The sequence below is a fragment of the Cotesia typhae genome, unplaced genomic scaffold (assembly GCF_013202065.1).
Source record: "Cotesia typhae breed Kobodo isofemale line unplaced genomic scaffold, CoteBio_Ctyphae contig_123, whole genome shotgun sequence".
In the NCBI taxonomy this organism is placed as follows: Eukaryota; Metazoa; Arthropoda; class Insecta; order Hymenoptera; family Braconidae; genus Cotesia; species Cotesia typhae.
The window spans coordinates 1090822-1113034 of NW_027423715.1; the positions used below are offsets into that span (position 1 = coordinate 1090822).

The 22213-nt window shown below is 32.4% G+C and overlaps 1 protein-coding gene across 1 annotated transcript in view; it reads left to right on the forward strand.

The window, feature by feature from the left end:
- The window catches only part of LOC141533987 (uncharacterized), a 137716-nt gene that overhangs the window by 10907 nt on the left and 104596 nt on the right, over nucleotides 1-22213 (forward strand). The window contains exon 2 of the mRNA XM_074253111.1: nucleotides 839-991. Coding sequence (XP_074109212.1) covers nucleotides 839-991 — 153 coding nt within the window. The remainder of the gene's footprint in view (nucleotides 1-838; nucleotides 992-22213) is intronic.

The window sequence follows — 22213 nt, forward strand, 5'->3', positions numbered from 1 at the left end:
TCCCAATTTTAATTTAAATTGAAACCCAAAGCCCAGCGGCTTGTTTGCTTTAAAAGAACTGAAGGGTGACCTCTGAAAATCTCAAAGAAAAACAATGACCCGATTCATAACACTATATTTTTTTTTTTTTTTTTAACATAACAAGTTTCATTCCGAAATTTTTTCTCATGAACAAGAGCGAGAAATACAATAGATGCAGTGTCACCAGTGATTAAAAAATGAAAAATACATAAAACATGATAGCCAATCAAAAGGTCTTTTATGAGGGAATCTATTCTTTTTCACTTGACTCGTCCGGTGCCCAGCTCCTCAAGATAAAGAGTCACAGTCACATTTAACATATAACATAACAACATGACATCACATGTGATGTGGATGGATCTGTTATATATATGCAGCACGTTAACGTGTAAGGGCTCCTATCCGGGAGACCACACGCCTCGAGCGAACCATCCATCTTGAGGAGTCTCATATTCACAGAGTGACACTAATGCTCTTCTGTATACTGCAAAATAAGCATAAGCATAATCATAAGTAACATTCGGATCTGCATCACATTCACATTCTTATTTTTATGCTTCGAAGATCGGTGAGTTGCCGAGTCCTTTAAATGTCCCTTTACTTCTTATAAGCCCTGGCAAGTGGCCTGTTGACATGCCGACTATTTTCTCATCAACTAATTTATTATCTCCTCCATTCCATCTCTCACCAGTTGTATACATTATTATTTCCTTATCCTCACGATCAACATTATTATCCTTGTACACAACTCGGATATCTAAGCGATCTTGTAATTGATTTTTTTATCAACTTTTATTTTTGGTTTTTATTTTTTCAGCTGCCTTCGTGGTTTGCGAGACCAGAAACTCCAATAAACTCATCCTCGAGTCATCCTCCGTCCTCAACTAGAAATCACCTCGATCTAACGAGAGCCGCCGAGCCGCCGATTAATGGATTAAGTATTCATGGCCAGATACCGACTATTTGTACGGTAAGTTTTTTTTTTTATTAAATTCTTATGAAAAAAAATTTTAATTTAGCAAAGTTTGAAATTTTGCACAAATAAAAAAATTATGACTAATTTTTTGGACTCAAAAAAATATTTAAGAAGCGAAAGTTTTATTTTTTTAAGAAAACTTTTTCTTGAATTAAAAATATTTTTACTTAAAATAAAAATTGACCCAAAATTTTTTTCATAAAAAGTGAATTTTACTGAAAAAAATTTTTTGTTTTTATTTCAAGTATGAATTTTAAACTAAAAATAAAAATAATGAATGTAAGGTCAAGTGTAAGTTCTGTGATTCCAAACGTTTAAATCTAAAAAATTAAATTACGCATATATAAATAATTATCTGAAAGTAATATCGACACCGTATTATTATATTTAAATCTGAATAACAGACAAGTTCGCCTTTAAATTAAATAATGAGTGTTTTATTTCACGAGGATGACGATGCCGTGTAGTCTTCAGGTGACACCGTAAATTTGTGTCACGAAAACCCCTCGAACTGCCGGCACACATAAAGTAGATATATGTATGTATGTATCGAGTCAAAAAAATAAAAAAAGGAGTACGAAGTACGTACAAGACCCGAGTGAGAATCGTGAACATGCCGCGGGCCTGTAATTTTATTTCTTTATCGAGGGGACGTGGTCGGGGCTTCACACTTTACTACCTTTGAATTCAAGAGTCACGCCATTGGCATTGCCATTCGATGTTAAAACGTCGCTGGACAACTGAACCCAAGGTATTAAATAAAGAAAAAGGACGAGTGAACTGTACCTTTATCGGAGAGAGAAGAGGGCTATAATGATAATAATTTCGAGCTTTGTGTCGGTGATATGAGCTATTGAGAAAGTTTTATTGTGCATTCGTATGGAGGAAATTCGAGGCGTGAAAGTTCGGTCTAACTGTTGACACGATATACTTCATACTTTATATTTATATACATGTATATAGTGTATGCGGTCGATATTCAATTTACAACTCGTCGCAATGACGTTTGTTCCTTTTATTTAGAAACTTACGTTAGGAATAAAATAGACATATTGCTTTCAAGGTTTCTGTTATTTTAATTTGTTTCTATTCTACTTTGAAAATTATTTAAACATTCAAAAAAAAAAAAAAACTTTTTAAGTCAAGGAAAATATTTTGTTCAAATTTTGATTTTTAGTTCGAGATATTTTTTTTGGGGTAAAAAAATTATTTTAAAAATCAATGCAAATAAAAAAAAAAAAAAGAATTTAAAATTAAAAAATTGAACATTAATATTATTATTATTCTGTATATTTAACAAAACAATTTAATTAAAAGTACATTAACCTCCGGTAAAAAAACTCATGATTTAATTGAGCATGGAGCTAAAGACTAGAATCGGACAGTAGGAATTGACCGTCTCGGTGCTGATTTCACGGATTCTTTATTTTCTCTTCCTCATACTTATACTTATACCCTCAATTCAGCAGCCAGTATTCAGTACAATGCCAAGGCTGCTCCACTGCAAATAAAACTCGACTCTTATTCATTCTGTTCATAAATGAATTAACCCACGTGGCTGTAGTAGGTTAATAACTTTGTTCGAGAACCCCGGACTTTACTACTATCCAGTATTTTCTTCGGGCACTACAGAGTCGCTCTCGCCATCCACATCCACACGTAAATCTCGCGGTGGATGGATAAAGACCCGTGACTGCCAGGATCGCGAGTGATCAACGGCTAATGATGATGAACGCGGTATTCACGAGACGAATCTCCAGCAAAGTACCAGAGTAAACTCTTCAGCACATATAACGGTCTCTTAATATTCCTCTCTTCGTACCTATACCTCTTATTCGATACTTATTCGAGACAAGAAAAAGGCCAAGAAATACTAAAAAATTTATTGCAATAAATTTAATTTAAGCAATATTTTAATTTCTTAAGGAGAAAATTTTTTTTTCTGAACTTAAAGTCTTAAAATTAATTTGATTTTCTCTGCAAAATTTCCTTCAACTCGCCAAATAACTCTTACAACTCTGAGCACATTGAAACCTTTAGCCATCGCCCATCACAGCGTCAAAGAATCACCCACTGTATGTCGGCGATGAAATGATATTTTTTATTCGCCGATCGAATTAATAATCCGGCTATTCAGCGAGACGTATTCGAGTCAAAGTAAAGCTAAATGCCAGCCAGGCTTAAGCAACGCCATCATCATAATCATCATCATGCGCTCTCATTGATCAAATCTCCCATTTAGTCCCCGGAGAATTTGTACGTACTTGGCGTTATTATGAATTATATATTATATTATGTATTACCTTGTTTATTTGTATACATCTCTTTCTTCTTTCTTTCCATCCCGATCTATATAGATGAATGTTTTTCAACGTGAATGGTTGTCGAGTAAGACAAGCAAGCTCGTTATTAGCCATCCAGTTGAAGCTGTGTTGATGCTGAGTAGGCTGGCAAGCTGATAAAAAATGTAAGACATTCATCGGGGCGAGCGTTAACGATTGCTCATACCGTTCTGCTGGACAAAAAGGACGATCTATCAAATTGTCACTAGCCTGGCTCAGTGTATTATACACTCTACATTCACATTAAACATTCACACATGTGCTTTCTATTTGATAGTATATAGAACTGTAGTGAGCCGTGCCTTGCCCAATAGCCATCAGCAATCCTCAATTCTCAATCTACAATCTCTGGCCAAGTTGATACGATGTACCAACGTCTAGATGGATTTTTTTATTTTTATTTATGTTACTTTTTGTTGTACGTTGTCGAGTATGTAGCGTATTACTTGGACCGCCAACGTCGCGGATAAGAAAGAGAGACAGAGCTATTAACTTCTCGGCTACCAGATGGTACACTAGTCTGACAAAATACAAACGCGGGTAGAGACAATCTTTATGAATTAACAACTCACCAGCATTTGTTTATGCTCTTTGCTTTCTCTCCGTTATTATATTATTAAGCCAAGTTAATAATGCCACGTGCCTATATCCCTCGCAAGATTGTGCTGTGTTATATTATATTAAGGAATTACTGTGTTTGACCAAGAAGAAAATAATCGAGAATTCTTAGCCACTAAACAACCAATTGGTAATTTTGATAATTCGAGGGGTATTTCACCGGTCTAAGACAAATACTAATAAAAATGTTCCTTATTGCTCCGTATGTGAGGACAAGGGGCGTAGATGTCTGCGAGACGCTTCCTTTTCCTCAGTACGATTACTACGCGTCGTCATTACACCCAGAAAATAATGTACCAGAGCTGAGTCCAAGGCACCGGTTACCAGCTGTCGGCTGATGGCTGTTGGCTCGGGACAATTGAGTGGTCAAATCTTCGTCAACTTGATGGGGTTATTATAGATATTAAGTATATGCTTTTTACCTTTACCTTTGCCAAGGAGTGATATAATGACGACCTGACAGAGGATTATTCAAACCGTCTTTCTACGGGGCTTGGATAAATATTCTCTAATGTTTATTTACTGAAAGTTTATTTAATTTATTTAATTTTAAAATCATAAAGCTTAACTAATTTTAATATAATCATGGAAGAGTTTAACTTGAAATTTGAAATCTTAATAATTTTTATATTAATTAATTGACCAAAAAATCACTTGATATTTTATAAATCATAATACAAAACATAATTTTTAAAATATGCAAAAAATTAAGTTAAATAAATTTTCTATAAAAAAATGTAACGCCACCTGTCGTTAATATATTTAACTATGTAACTGAGTGGCGGTAAGCTTCAGCTACGAATGTGTTGGTGCAACGAGCAAAGAGTGTGTTCTAACGCACAAGTGCCAAAAATCTTATCCAAAGTTGTAATAAATAATAAATATTGGATAGTTTGATATAATTCCTCTAAAAATACAAGTAAAATATTTAGAGACTTTCATTAATAAATTTTTCATATCCAACAAACTCGCGACTCCGTGGATGATCTTGAGCATCCTTCCTGATCGGCTCGTAAACGAGGTGCCCATTAATTTGGCACGAAGCCCAATATGGGCATGGAGTGTCGATCTTTTTAGTGGAAGAATAAGAATGAGAGGTGAAGAAGGGTGAGAAGAGTTGAATAAAAGGAAGAGCTTGGGCTCGGGCGCGATGGAAACCGATAGGCTGTGGGGATAAAATAAGTTTAGAGGCGTGAAATTGCCAGTAATTTTACAAGCCATAACGATCTACTAAATCCGTAAAATAATTAAGGGCGCAGATGTTTTCGCTCGGTACTCACTGGTAATACGTGGCATTACTTTTTCTGGCTCTTTTGTGTCAAGGGATTGTATAATAAGAGTAATAAATAAAACAAAAGTTAACGAGTATCATCAACCCAGGGTTTTGACATACGGAAAATACCGATTGCAACAGATTCAATTCCCATCGCGTGACTCGTAAATATATTTTTTATATTTTTACTTTTTTTTTTGTTTTTGTTTTGCTCCCAGCAGCTTTTTATTTAAGACTTTATTGGCAGGTATCCGTATCTCGGTTTCTCTACTATGTGATAAATGATAATCCACAGCGATGCTATGGATCGGTTATAAAATTCACCTCACGGACGTCAATCAGCTTATAATTAATAGCTGGATAATTGTTAACGATAATTGTCAGTGATCTCTTGAGATCCAGGTTCATCCGGCACTCGTCGACCAAGCTGTACACTGCCTCTGCATTCTCACGCCGTACTACGATATAATACGGGTACAGGTACATGTAATCGATCTACTTTCACGCAACGATATTCTTCTTATTATTATATATTTATAATAGAGGCTGTACCAACTAATTATTGTTTTTCATTTTCTTATTACTCATTTGTGGTGTATTTATTTTCTTACTTTCATTCCTCAATAGTACTAAGACTTTCAATTTAACAAATTTTTTACCACTATTAACAGAGTTTTTTTTTTCTTATGACAATCAAAAAAATGATTTTTTCTTTAAAACTTAACTCTTTAAATTTAACTCTTCTCTAATGAGAAGATTAAGTGATCATGCGCCACCTATCGGAATTTCCAAACACTACTTTTGTTAAAAAAAATTATATTTACGCATGTATCACCATATCAGATCATATATGCCTAATTTTATATCAAATACTTTCATTGAGTTCATTTATTAATTCTATAGCGGTCTCGCGACCGTTATTCGTAAGTATTCTTCGGGATTCTTCGCGATTATTAGTTCCACCTTTTCTCTGCTTGTTTCTTTTTTGTCCATGTATTTATATATGCTGGAATAAAGTATTAAGTGTACTATATATCTATATATAACATTGTATACCGAAGACAAGAGTCCGTCTCACTACCGTAAGCGATATAACGAGGGCCCTCTCGACCCAGGTAGCCGATGACTGCTCGTTCGTTTCACGCCCGATTTCATTTTTCATCTTACATCCGCGCTATTTATCTCACGGACCCTACACTACTTAATATTATGCACGGTATTACTTTTTTAATTACTTTCACGATCTATATCATTATTATTTATTAGAAAAATTACACCCGATTTTTCAAATTTTTTATTTAAACTCTGAGAATTTTTTTTTCCGTTCAAAACACAAGTGTGTTATTAAAAAATAAATTATTTTTTTTTTTTTGTGATAATCACCTTCAAATTTAGATTATCATTTTTTTTTGTTTTTCATAATTCCAGTCAATAAATCCACATGAATACATCCATGTATTTATTTTCGATCTCTCTTTAATGGACGTGCCCATTACAGCCGTCATAATCGGAATAATTAGCCACGCGGTGCGGATCCAGCCTACTCTGCATATTTCTGACGGTCTTGTTTCAAAACAGACATAATCGTAACTGGTAACTAGTAAATCGTAAATCGTAACTCTCCTGTGGTAGTTTATCCTCGTGGATGAGATGGAAGTCGAGTTTGAGAGTGAAGAGAGCAAAGGTTTCATAACCATCGAGATCGGAATTAGAATTATTGGTTAAACTATCATAAACTTCGATCAATGTAATCGTTTATTGGCAATTTTAATTACTGATTAATGAAAGGTAAATTATTGTTGACCCTTTGATTTCTCTGGAAGCGAGTAGAGCCATAATCGATCATGGGATTGAGCATTGATCGATCCTATTATTTATTATGGCGATTCAAATTATTAAAAAATAATCCGCATGCGATGAGACACATCTAAACTACTGCGGACTCACTTCGCTGATGATGATCATCATCATTATGATTATGATTATGATTGTGATGAGATCGGATGATGATGAAAAGAGCTGGTATTGCCTGTAAGGGTACTCAGGCCATCGATGTGTCGGTAAGCATCACGATCGCGCTGAGTACTCGACGCGAGTCACGACCTACTAATGAATGATTATGCTACAATTTGCCCCGGGAGCTAGCGCAATTTATTAAATTACAGTGATTCTTATACACAACTTGCGCACGTTTAATGATTCCAGTAGTCTCATTGTCTTTCCCATTTTAACTTTATTTTTAATCACTACTTATTATACTTGCTTGTACACTGAAAAAAAGATTCATTTAAGCCAAGAATAATTTTGATCTTTAAAAATTTTTTATTGGACTAAAAAGGTATTTTTCTCGATTTAAGAATTTTTTTTTTAAAATTAGTGGTATTAAAAAAAATTAAGTTGAGAAAATAACTTTGTGCATTGGAAAAGAATTTATTTTCAAATTCAACTAAAAGACATTTTTATTCAAACGTACAGGAATTAAAAATTGAATAAGAATTATTCTTTAAACTTAAGAACTAAATAATTAATTCAATAATATCAACGTCCGATATTTGAGAATATTAATTTTTTTACAAACTATATTATTTTTTTACAAATATTTTCCTTAAAATGTTCTGTAAGTAATAATATTTTTCCATCATGAGCCAAGATATATTTTCTTTCTTGGTATAATTATGATCATTATCATTTTACCACTGAAAATTCTTAAACTAGTTTTTTTTTGTAATATGACTCAATATTTAACTTCACTTTACTAGCAAACGTTCAACAAAAGTTCAATCAACACGCTCAATTTCACGGTAAAAAATCTCGAGTTTCACCTTCAGCAAATAATTAAAAAATAAATTGGATAAAAATCTTTTAATTGGCCTCAGTAAATCTCCCAGACAATCGAGGAAATAAATCACGTAGTAATTTTTCACGAGTTGAATAAAATAATTAATAAAACTCGATCACATTGTTGTCGACTTCACTCACAATAAATGCTGCAGCTATCTCTCTCTCTGGACAGCACACAGATCTCGAAAGTGCCTACACGAGTGAAGTAAACGTGTGTGCCTGAGGTCACTTCTAATCAAAATCCTAACGAGTGATCGCCCACATGGGCGTGGTGCTGACTTGCTCCTCGACGCACCTTTGATAACAATCCCGGTACAGGGAGAAATGTAACGCTCTGCTCGCGAGTACAAGACACCATACTCGACTCTGAAAATCTCTGTTATATTCGTAATATATATATATATATATATATAACAACACTACTCAACTCTCTTACTCTTCGATACAAAAATATATGGCCGGGAGTCATTCATTCCCTCTACACTTCACAAACACGCATAAATATCTTTCATATGTACAATACTTATACGTACAAACATTACATCCAATATATTAAGGCTCGATATGTGATTTATCATTCTCGCGCGATCGCCATCCTCTATGAACAAAGAATCATAATAAAATTGAAAAAAAAATCAATAATAATAATCATAATAAAACAATAAAATATTAAAGTATTTAAAAAATTTTGATGATATTTAAATGAAAAAATTTTTTTTTTAAAATGGTTTTATTATTTTTATTTTGGACGAAATATTGGAGATACGAAAAGATAATGAAATACCATTTTTGTAAGAAATTAAATTTTCTATGAAAAAAGACCTTATTAATTTTTTTTTATCTACGATTCTTTAGACAAAATTTAGACAGAATTTAGAATAATAATTGTTAAAAAAAAATGATTAAATTATTAAAAACTTAAAAAGAAAATCTCGATAAAAAAATAATAATAATAATGAATGAATGAATGAAAAAATGATCAAAAAATATTTATCTTAATGCATGGATCCCTAGATATGAAGTTAAAACGGTATTAAAACCTACGCGATTCCACGTGAGCCGTCACGAGATAAAAAAAGGCATGATCTTTGGTATTCGCGGTTCGCAGTTCAGTATCGTCTACATTACATTAGTTGTATTTAATTCTGGGTTGATTTGCTCGTGCTGGGAGTTTGTTGCAGCCCCGAAGCCTGGGGGCTTTACATCAGCAGGTGAACTTGTGTATAAATAATACAAATACAAATATAAATATATATTACAAAGTATATATTACAAAGTAAACCCCGAACCGCGGATGGGAGGCGTGGCTCAAAGTAGAGAAACGGACAGCTACGAACCGTGAAACCAGACTGAGACCTTTTGTCTATTACAGCGACTTTCCGCGGCAAGCTAACGATAAACTTTATCGCTGTCATATTCGCAGAGTTACAAATGTGCGTTCATTTCATTTTGAAATATATAATATAATTAGAGGCATAGATAATGTTATTATTTATATTACTGGATACTGGCATCGAGCCTTAGACGTTATGCAACGGCCACATCATTGTCGAACCACACAGAGAGTTCCTGATTATATCTTTACGATTTGTGATAACCGATCGCGTGGGAATCGCTTCGTTACCTTTCGATTCTCCGGTTTTTTTCAATTTTAAGACTCTGATGCATGGATTATTATTTTATATTCGATACTCGATAATATATATAATAGGTAATGACCAATGAGGAAGTACTTGCTTCCTATTTACGCTGAAAATTGAAATTATGCACGGAGAGAAGATAATAGTTATAATCCCAATGTAGAATTTAGTTGTCTTAAATTGAGCAAAAAAGTTCTTGGAAGAAAATTATTTTTAAACGAATAATTTTAATCAATAATAAAATTGTAAAAAATTCTATCAAAATCTTAAAACATAAAATCTTTATATCAGCAAAATTAACTGCGCTAATTTACCCGCAATTAGTCGGGAGTAATGAAGTTATCGCTTTGGGATTCGTGTCCCCGATTACACGGCATTTACATGAAATCGCGTGTGTCCCGGCGAGAGGTAATGCATGTGTACTTGCTACAGAATTATATACGATGTACGAAGTACAAAGTACGGTCTTACAGGTTAAGGGGTAGCTGGGTTGTATGTACGACGATGACAAAGCGTATACTTAAAAAATAAAAAAATTTATATTGTAATGCCCGGGATAGGAATAGCACGGTGTCGTTAGCCGGGTGATTAACGGCTCACGCTTCTTACCTAACGGCTTATCTCAATTGTTAACATGAAAAGTTGTTACTAGTGTCACGCCTCTGTGTTTGTTCGATAAAATACTATATGCCGGGTGCTGGCTCGTTGTTTATTTCATTTTCGTTAAAAGAAAAAAGCTTTAAATACTTTTGTTTACCTCGCTGTTAAAATACATTTTGTTTGTTTTTTTGTTTAATTATAAAATTTAGTCGAGTTCTTGGTACAAATTAGCTTTTAAATTATTTTTTTGCTTGTGTGTGGTACCGGATGGATGTTACTGATAAAAATACCCTTTGCAATTTGTGTTAAGGGAAATTTTAATTGAGCATATTGATTTGTTTATTTATGTACATACAGAAGAAATATTTCTTGACTTAAAATTAACAAATATTCTTGCTTACAGAACATTTTAAGGAAAGTAGCGAATTTAAAAAAAAATTCTTAAATCGAGAAAAATATCTCTTTAGTCCAAAAAAAGAAATTTTGAAAACCTAAATGTTCTTGGTAGTTAATCTGTTGCACGAAAAAATTAAAAATTCAGTAATTATTGCCACAAAACGAGAGCTCGAGCCGTAAATTGCCGTCTCAGTCTACAATTCATAATTGGGCTGCAGATCAGGGTTATCTGAAGATGAGAACTCGCGAGTAAATAAAAAATATTTTGCACCACACTCGTCTTTCTGCCCTCTTCTCTTCTCTTGTCAGTGAGGCAGATAATTACCACATTGGGATCGGTCATACGTTTTGCTCATCAGAGATAGACTACCGAGCATGCGTGTCCACTTAGCTCCTTTTCTTTTTACAAAAGTTACAAACTAAACGTTTGTTACTTTTACTTTATTTTTTTATTTTTTATCACCTCAGCTCACTAAGCCGCTTCTTTGTCCGGGTCATTTTCGACCTGAGATTTACGAGCATATATAATTGTGTACATTATTATTGTGGATAGCGCTAGCGACACATTTTTAGGGAATTTTTTCCTCAAATTTTAAATTTCAATAGCTCGGATAGAGAACGTAGACTTAAATTTATTTGCCCGGTACTTTTATTTGTATTACCAGTATTTTGTTGGATGTAATTTAGTGTTTGCTCAACTACTTAGATCGTAAACCGAATCGGTACACTGTATAGTAAACGGAAGGGAGTTTTTTGTCGCCGGCAATTAACACCTCGGCGGTACTGTATTTAAACAACTCCTCTGAGCTTCGGTCTTTTCTCTAGATTTTTCCGGAAATTTTCAGTAAAAATAAAAAATAAACCATTTTTTTATTTTGATCTTGTCTTTTATTATCGAAAAAAAATTTTAAATAATCACTACTTTTTTTTTTTTTAACTTTTACTTAAAAATTAATATTTATAATTTTCTAAAAAAATAAAATTTATAACTTTTCGATAGTTTAAATTGCAAGTAAAATTTTTAAAAAAAGTTTCATAAAAGTTAAAATTTGATTGTGAATATTTGAATTTATCAAACTTTAACGTTTTAATATAACTCATGTGTGATCACGCGACGTAGTATTGTTAAGTTTTGTTTATTTCAACCCGGTGTCCTCCACGTTATGGCAATATATGTACTGTGGGATCCACCAGCTGTGATTCACGATTACCTGTACAATAATGGATCATCACATGCACTCTACATACTCTTATCAATGCGATGCCACATGAAATAAGAAATGTTTGAATTTTAAATAACTATTAATTTAAGTTTCATATTTTTTGTTATTATTATCATAATCAACTTTTGAGAATAAAAATTAATGAGCCGTTGTGAATTTTAGAACGCATATGAATGACTGAATGGTGAGTGCCGTGTATAAAACACGATTGATCAGTCAACAATTAGCGTCGACATTGGCTTCATCGTAAAGTAATGTCTCAATTAACTGAGAGAAAATAATCTGACAATCTAGAGGCGTAAACTCCGGAGGATTGTGAAGGAATACATTAATGTATGCTCAGAGTTCTCAGCTCTCAAGAATAATATAATGCAATATAATATAATATAATATTAAAGGTTCGTGCGTTTTATATTTAATGTATCGCGTAGGCAAACCCCTAGAAGGGCTATCCGAAGATCCAATAAGACAAGACCGATGAGACAGCTGTGGGTGGACGTAGATTGCGACCTGACATCACCCTGCAGTCTTGAAACTTTTTTTAGTCTGCAAGAATGATTTTTTTAAAAATTAATTATTCAATTTTATTTTAAAGTTTTTTAAAAATTTGAATTTGAAAATTGAATCTTTAAATAAATAAATTTGATGTAAAAAATATTATTTTTAGCTCTTCCATCAAAATTTTATTTTAAGTACAAAAAAAAAAAACATTCTTTAAAAAACGTTTTTCAATTTACAAAAATTAAATACAAAATATCAAAAACCCATCTACTCTGCAAGCACAAAAAAATAATTGAACAAAATTTAGAGTAAGTGAGCGTGACAGTCAGCAGGTTGAGTATTTAACCTCTCTAGTTACTTTCAAGATATACTTGGATAATAATAATTACTCATCTATCCATCCATCAGCGAATTATTATTAATAACAGCCGATAAAAGTCTGTACTTGAAACAATACAATTAACTCTGTATTTTTCACAAATTTATATTCATCTCCCTGATCAGTCGGAATGATTCATACTAGATAAGCATAAGCAGTAACCACACGGCGTATTCCACTCACGAACACAAATATTAATAAGAATACTCATACGTAAATTAATAACCTGTCGACGCTTGCAAGCGCAAATAAATACATCTATAAATATGAATATGAATATGAATATAAATTAGCGTTGCACTTGCTCGCCGCGAAGCTCTGTATAATTACACAGAATTAACGAGTCACTTACTCCGTCAAAAAAAAAAAAAAAAAAAATTATGTAAATATATCTTGTGAAAAAATTTTTTGATATTGAAATTTTTTGAAATTGTCATATATGATCATATAAAAAATAATGTATGATACACTCAAATATCAAGCCATTGATAGCCATATCAGAAAATTTTTTTACGGTAAAATATATATTATAATTATCAGTCTACAGTTTAAATTGAAACGCATTTATATTATATATATTTATTATGTTTGGTAAATTGAATTTAGTCGATTGAAAGAGTGAGTGGTTGGCCAAGTGTGCGATTCGTCGAAATCAAACTGCGGAGAGCTATTACTTATCTACGATCTTCTATTAACCTTTAGTAACAAAACGCCGTGAGTGTGACGCAATGTTAGGCGTTCGATGCCTTGAGAATTACCAGTACAGTATTATCAAGTGTGTATATACGATGCATGAATATACAGATGTGTGTGTGTTGGTACAGATGGTAGTACTGTTTACTACGTCTACTATTACTACAATATATATTTAAATGTATTATATAGGAGCTTTAAGATTTAAAATGAGAATGAGATCTAAAGTCTGTGGGATCGATCAGCTGTTTCACGTAATTACACATACCTATCTCAACGGATTGTGATTTATTGTTTACTCGATTGCTGGCAATGGCTCGCGCTCAAGAAAACAATGCTATCATGTTTGGTGAGTCGATGAGTAATTATATGATTGAGAGCGAAAGCATTTTAATATATACCTTTTATTTTATTTCGTTTTTACTATCTATTTCATTTTATTTTATTTTATACTCAATAGCGTGTAACGTATTTATTTGTTTATATCTCACTGATCTTGTACACGTGTCAACAAGAAAATTGTGAAATTTTTATTTTAAAAATTTTTAGTATGAAACAAAATTTTTATTTTTATTGAGAAAATTTTTTTAATAAAATTTATAGTTTTGTTTTTGAACTTTGATTTTGGATAGCTTTTGAACTAATTAACTTAGCGAAAAATCATAAGAGATCTTTTTTGTAGATCGTTTCATTGCCTATAACAAATATCTGAACATATTTTTTGAATGATCAATGGTTGGCTTGTTATGACAATCAGAAAAGAAGCAAAAAAAAAAGTGTTCCTAAATCATTTTTGTGAAAAATTAAAAAATGCGTTTTTTTAATTTTTGATATTAATATTAAATCGAGAAAAATTTTTTTTCGCTTTATCACTCTAGTTTATATCTTGAGTAAAAAATTAAGAACTTTTTGGTCCGGAATAAAAAAAAACTGACGTCATACTCAGTAAATTATCAGGGCAGGTGAAGTCATAAGCGAGTAATGGTTTGTTTAAATTGAATTTTGGAAGTCTATTATAGTCTGAGTGTTGGTATACTTTGAAAAAAAAAATTGATGCGACGACATATGCCGAACGGTATCTTTTGGTGGGTTATTGCTGTTTTACAACGACACCGTCCAACAGTAATGTAATGACGATCGTAAAACTTGTATTTTATATTGGTATTACCCAAGAGCAACAACTACAACATTTAATACCAATTACCGTGACATCCGGATCCCGACTCGTCATGCCGATGGATCGCAAGCGAACCCGATTTACGAGCAGCCGAACACGCCTGGAAATACGCTCCAAGATGGGACCTTACCAGATGAGAGACCCAATTCGAGTGCTGAATGCTAACGAATTTATGATCCGACATTATTATTTTTCCCAGGTCGCTTTACTGTGGGAACTCTACACATTGTAGGCACCTAGTACCTGGTGTCATTAATTTAACTTTGCTGACTATGACGTTCAATGCATGATAGTTGAGTATAAATTATTGGAGTTTTTATCGATTCAAACTATCAATTAGTGTGGGTGTCTTCAATTAATAACAATTTTCTGTAATAAATTTTGTGATGTGACCTGAATGCCATATTAATAAATTTTGTGTGTCTATCTGACCTAATATAGATCCATATTTAGCTTTATATGGCCTAATACAATTTAATACGTCCATCTATGATCTAAAAATTGATCATGTTAAGTCATATAAAGCCGTATCAAGACATTCATGGCTTAATATGCCTAAATAACTTGAGAATTAACATCAAAATTTTATAGTAAATACATAAAATTAAAATTTATTATAACTTTTACATTAGAAAAATTTTTTACGGTAGCAAAAATCATAAACTAAACTTAAAAATAATTTCTCTATTCTTAGAAAATTTTCAATTTAGATTTTCATTATCTAAAAAATGAATCGTTCACGGTTTTAATTACTTAACAAAATATGATGATAGTAATTTCACCAAAAGCAGAACCTTGAAAGCATACAAATAATTAGATCCTTCGAAAATACCGTGGTGGATGCGTGACGATAGGGCGTATCGGTCTCGTTTGGTTTCCTCACCATTTTGGCATCTGCAGGTGAGTTATAAAACGTCATCGGAATATTATTAGTGTAAAGAAGCGTTGAGAAGGGAATACACATTTACCAGCATCATCACAATAATACCACAACGCACCTGTCATCCTTAAAGGCCCTTAAAATAACAATTGTGGTTCCTCAGGATAATTCTTATTCTTCTGCAGTGTACAGTCTTACTACCCATCTTGGTGCAACGCTCCTTCTGGACAGGACACTTTGGATAATTAAATAAAAAGTGTTGATCATACTCACGAGCATTGACCATGACTGAAGACTTACAACTGATGACTCATGACTCATGAAAAAAATAGATCGGTATTTATTTTTATTTATTTATTTATTCACACCACAAATGTCTCTGGTCTCTGATCTCCGGTCAATAGAAGAATAATAGAAAGAGGAGCTCCTTGACGGAGAAAGAATCTCGCGGGTCGTTCACTTTAGTCTCGTGAGCATGAGGAAGACAAGTATACAGTGTAGAGAAGAATATTTAGTATTTATTTATTTATTTATTATAATCATTATTATTATTATCTTTCTCTTGTATTTACATTGCCAACCCTAAATAAAGATATGTCTTGTACACCACTGGTTGGTGGTTGGTGTCCTATGATGAGTAAGCGGTGGCGAATTAACCTGAGACTGAGTATAGTGGAGGCCAAGGTGAGAAAATCAACTTCTGTCCTCTTACATCTTGTCAAGATTCCTTCGTACAATTCTGTTTGTTCCACAAACAGAAAAAGGTCAAGAATTTGGCTGGCCTGGCCTGAAGCTAGATGATGTTTCAATATTTTAATATTTGGCCAGTGGGATTTTAGAATACCACCTAAATTGTGTTAACTGGCAACTGTTTACATCAATCTGTTTGACTTGGATTCAAATTCAAACCCAAGAATTCCTTTCTTTGTACGTCTGTTATATTTATGAATATTCAAAGTCAAATGATGTGATGTGATGACAAATCCGAGTTAGCATCTGTCTGTCAAATTATTTACAGACTTAGAAGGGCTTACAAAGGAGTCCAACAAAGAGCTGATTTTCCCGTAAAAGAATTTTCTGATATGGCCAATTTTCATCTATGATCACATATGGTTTGATCTAATTATATCTGGCTAAGAATAAAAATGAAAAAATTATTTAATATGATTTGTATATTTACTGATAAGTTATTTTATAACTTATATAAATATATATACAGTATGCAATGCGATATGAAGTATAGACACATATAAGGGAGGTCCTGGAGGGATAACGATCCAGCAGTGTCACTATAGAGGAGAGAGAGCCTGCTACCAAGTACCGAGTGCTGTCGAGTACCACTCGAAAGAGCTGGGTGGGCTAATTAGCCAGGTTGCCTAGCAACCGGATATATGCTCAGTACACCGATTTATGCGAGCGCCATTTCTGTATATCACTCGACCTCTAAACTCGATAGCCCATTCAACATTATAATTACACTATAATTCTATTTTATTTTTATTCATTTTATTCATATTGTCTTCGGTGGGCTTTTTGTTCTTTCATTTCGCCGGTCATTCTCCGACAGACTTTTGAAATTGCTACCTTATCATTCTGGCTAACGAGCTCTTAACCTTCTTCACGCACTGTCTCGGATTTTTCTAATCACTTTTTTTTTTATTTATTTATTTACTTTGGAAGGCTTGCTTATTTTGGAACATAATTACGGTAAAAATAAGAACCACTAGTGGTAGAGAATTTCAATGAATTTGGGACAAGAAGAGGTGTCCTTGAACCTGCTTTCAATCTCACCAGAAATAGGGCGAAAAACCATAAATATTTGTATTTTTACAAATGGTTTTTGGAAATAATAAAACCACAATTCTATATATTGTGTGAAATGATCATTGATATTTTTTGTCGCCTTTTGTGAAAAGAAGAAGCAATCACCTGTAATTTTATATTCATAAATAAAACTTGACTCGGACACTGGACCTGAAATCATTGACGGGACATTATATTATGTGTCCATTGTTGGTCGATCGTACCACTTTTATTAACTTTTTGATGTGGTCCTTGATCTTTAAATTCTTATAAATTTTTTTCTATTTATTATTGCTATCAAATGACGCTGCAGCCGCGGAGAATAGGGAACTTGACTCGGACTGTTGACTGTTGACTGTTGATGGACGTGTCACGGACATAAAATAAAATAAAATCCCTTTTTATAACGTCATCTTCAGTGGCACTTGAAAAGATACCTTTGAGAATGAGAATCAAGATACTTTATTTCTATGAAAAAAAATACCTGAATAGTCAGTGTCACTCTAAGCAGCTCTTGATGTAATGGTATGATGGTCGGTTGACTAACTCTTGACTCCGAATTCTCCTCTCTCTTATTCACCGAGTCCTATTCAGCCTACGATTTATTATTTGAACTTACAATATTTTTATTACATTATGTATTAATGATGTTTGTCATTACGTATATTTGTCTTTTGTCATCGAAACGCAAGTATGTCAGAATTTATTTAAGTGATATTCAAAAGCGCCTCACTAGACCATCTAGTTCCCGTCTACAATCTGCAGTCATCACATATATTTCGTTAAGGTCATTTTAGATTTATTGTACTGATTAAATGTCATTCAGTTGCATTGCATTCACACATTAACCACACTGGCCATTCATTCGATTGATATGACAATTCAAGAATTTGACAGTTTCCTTCGTAATGAGGTCAAGTATTTTTTTGATAAATACATTTTGAAATTTTTATTTTAGTCGCTTACTTTATGTTACTTGTCTTACCTTGACATTTTTTTGTTCGATTGTTACTGATATTTTTTGAAACTTCACTTCATTATTGTTATTACCTATTTTCATTTCGAAATAAATATTTGTAAGGTAATAAAAATTTTATGGTACTTTCTAATTACATTTTTAATTTATTCTGTAATGATGATGCGACAGAAATTTCAAAATCATTTTTGTTGTTTTCCTTTTTCTAAAGACTTTTGAAACAGTTTTTAAAGTACTAAAATTTGATAGACCCAAAAAAAAACTTTGGAAATTTCACAAAATTAAAAAAAAAATTCTTTTTTTTTTTTTTTTAATTATTAATTCCCAAAATTACAGACCACAAAAAAATATTTAAATATTCATATTTATATTTAACTAAAAAAAAAAAAAATATTCCACTAAACTTTCACAAAAAAATAGAAGTGACTCGATTTATATTTAGCTAAAAAATAATTTATTACAAAAAAAGCAGCTCAATTTTAACGATCTGCTACGTAGTTATTACATTAACAGCATATGTGCCGTGCGTTAATAAAAAAGCAAGGTATAGCAAAATAAAAATAAAAATAAAAATGATCAGAGGAATGTAAATGTAAGATGACTAGCCAGATGATTCTACATGTCGAGAGACACGATTAGAATAATCATAAAGAGGTATATATAGTGATTCAAAGCGTTTAGAATAACAACTCGTTCTGTTTATCATAATGGGCACATAGTGGCGAAAAGATCCACGGTATATATACGGTACCTCGAAAATATCTGAAGGCAAAGGACTCGAGACACTAAACGATAGGGAGGAGACCAGGAGATTAAGGAACTCTGGCATTGCTCTTATATTATATTATATTCCATTATATTATCCTGGGATCTCGCGTCCTTTCGCTAATGTCAACAGATTAGCTCGGTAATAGTGAAATTACACGTTCGCGATGGCAGCATACACCAAGTCCTTTCCTCTCAACTATATTTCGTCTTCCCTCTCTTTTAATACACCAGAATTATCTACACTGATCGTTGTCGTCCGAAAGAGTCGCTTGTATCCTTCGTAATACTCGTAATCGCGAGAAAGAGCCTCCAAAACGGATTTTCGGTAATTCTAGGGTTAGAATAAAGTATTTTGTATATATATATATATATATATATATATATATATATATATATATATATATATACATTCTCTTCGTCCAGACGAGACGAGAGGTCAAATAGGATTTACCCCATCGCAGCAAGATTACACGAATTATTTGCGCGTCTGAAAATAAAAGTTTCCAAATTCCAAATATTCATCTTTCAAGCTAAAATTCTTTATCATTTAAAACTTTACATTCCCGTGAAAAATTTCTCTTTTATGTCACGAGTTGTTTTCAAATTAAAAAATAAAAAATTTAGTTAACTGGAAATTATATAGAGTAAAGGTAAAAATAATAATAATAATAACTTGTTGATAACAGATTTATATTAATTTATTCTCGTACGGAGAACAAAGTTATGAATATACCGAAACATTGATTAGAGTATGACTATGAATAACGTTTTTAAAAGTTTGCCACGATTCAAAACTAAAACCACACAAAACAAAAGTTACCACATTAGATTATTTAATCTAGAAACTCATTATTCATTATTCATTATTCGCTTTCTGTAATCACTTTATTTTATTTTAATTGATATTAACTTGTTTTATTGCTCCATCAGATTCATACCTGCTAGTTCTCTCCATTAATTTTCGATCCCCAAGCTCCATTTATAAGTGGGGAGCCAATCACAACAAAACTATCCGTAAAAGAGGGTTGTTACCCTTTACTACTTCATATCTTCTACCTTCTACCTTCTACCTTTTACCTCCTGCTTCGCCATAAGCCAGGTAATTTGTGTCCACGGCATTGAATTCATTGGAAATAAATTTTAACGATCTTCGAGAATTAAAATTTAGGGTAAAAAAATTTAAATAAAATATGAATGTGATATTGAAGAGCTCAATACACTTATAATTTGAAAAAAACCATTGTTTTTTTTTTTTTTATGCATATATTTAAAAATATAATTATAAAATTTTATAAGTCCTTTCTTTCAAAGTTAGAGAGCAAAATTTATCAGTTTAAAATTTTTTATACAATTTTCTTTGCTATGTTCACTAGTAATTTATCTGGGGATTGATAATTTTATTAAAAATATTTCATATTTTTATAAATAATTTAAAACCAAAAATTTTCATCAAAAATACCAATTTTTGGATTAATTACTAGACAATGTTTTATATTTTTTTTGGATTAAATGACATTTTCCTAAAATAAAATTAACAATATTTTTTTAAAGTAAAAGACCTTCCGGAGACCTTTCACAGAAATTATAAAAATAATTATTAAAAAATTAGGACAATTTTTAGTTAAAAAAATTTTTTCTAATTTATAACTTTCTATAAAAAAAAAAAAAAAAAAATGTAAAAATAATCCTAGACAAAATACAATTGAGTAGAAGCTCGTTAAGGAATACGCCATTGTTCTTTGCTAGCAATCCCGTCAGCTTTCGAACAACTGGTTCGCTGGGGGCTGACCGAGAGGAGCTCACCCCTCGGCTTACCCCCACTCGCGGGTTCTGATAAAAGGGTTGAATGTACTGGCACGATCGACCGGACATGCTGTGTACAAACACAAGAATAAGTGACTCAGCTCACCACCGACCACCGAGCGGAGAAAGAGACGGAGACCCGGTGAAGGGAGAAAATAAAACGCTAAAATGCAGCAATAAAAAAAGGGGCAATAAAAAAGTGAACGAATATCTGTAACAATTATAAGACTGCTAATGTCCGACATCAAATCTTACTATCGGTCGTTTTCACTAACGGCCGCGAGATTTAGATTATACGGAAATTCAGAAGTAAAACTAGTTCAAGGAATTACAGATAAATAAATTAGAGATTGAAAAACTAAAAATTTATTTTAATCGAGAATCAAACTTAAAAGTACAAAATAATTTTGAATTATTTCCAATAATAAGAATAGAATAATGTTCAAAAAAATTTTATTTTATTATAAAATAATTATAAGATGCTTCATATTGATCGTAGAAATTATTTTATTGATAGATTTTTGTAAAAGAAAAAATCTTGAACCAAGAAATTAATTTAGAAGAGTTTTATGGTTCATATATTTACAAGCCAATATAATAGAATTTTTTTTTCTGGAAAAATATTTTTTTTTGGGACTGTTTTTTCGGAAGTGAGACTCGAAGACAGAACGGACGGTTTATTTTATTTTGCAGATCGATTAACCGAGCACGTATATATGAGGGAGAAAGCTCTTTCGCGCAATTACCTGTTCCGGTTGTATTAGTTGCATTATATTATATTATACACAGTCTGTCTATACCCGCATATATATATATATATATATATATATATATATATATATATATATATATATATATATATATATCATCGAATATCAGGAAGTACAATACCCTTGGAGTCCCGCCAATAGATTAATAGCTCCACGGTGATGCTCCAACTTTTGTGATGTCTCCCCATCGATCTAACGTAAGTGTAACTGAATAACAAAAGTCGAGAGGAAAGACCGCATTAGTGAAAGTGACTCGGATTTTTCTGGATCTGATGACGGCGAGTCGCGTTTTGGCTAAGAGATTTTATTTTGTTCGAAAAAAAAATAAAATATAAGAAGTCTTAATTACTCGATGCTTGATATGTTTGTCGAGAAAAGAGTGCGCAGACGTGAAAACATCTGTGAAATATGAGGGTAGATGGCAATTCCCAGAGAGCCCTTTCTCTGATATTATGTAGATGTTCAGTCGCTGTGGTTGGCATTGTTAAAAGCCTCTAATAGATTATGCATTGAACGAAGGAGACTAGTTTCGG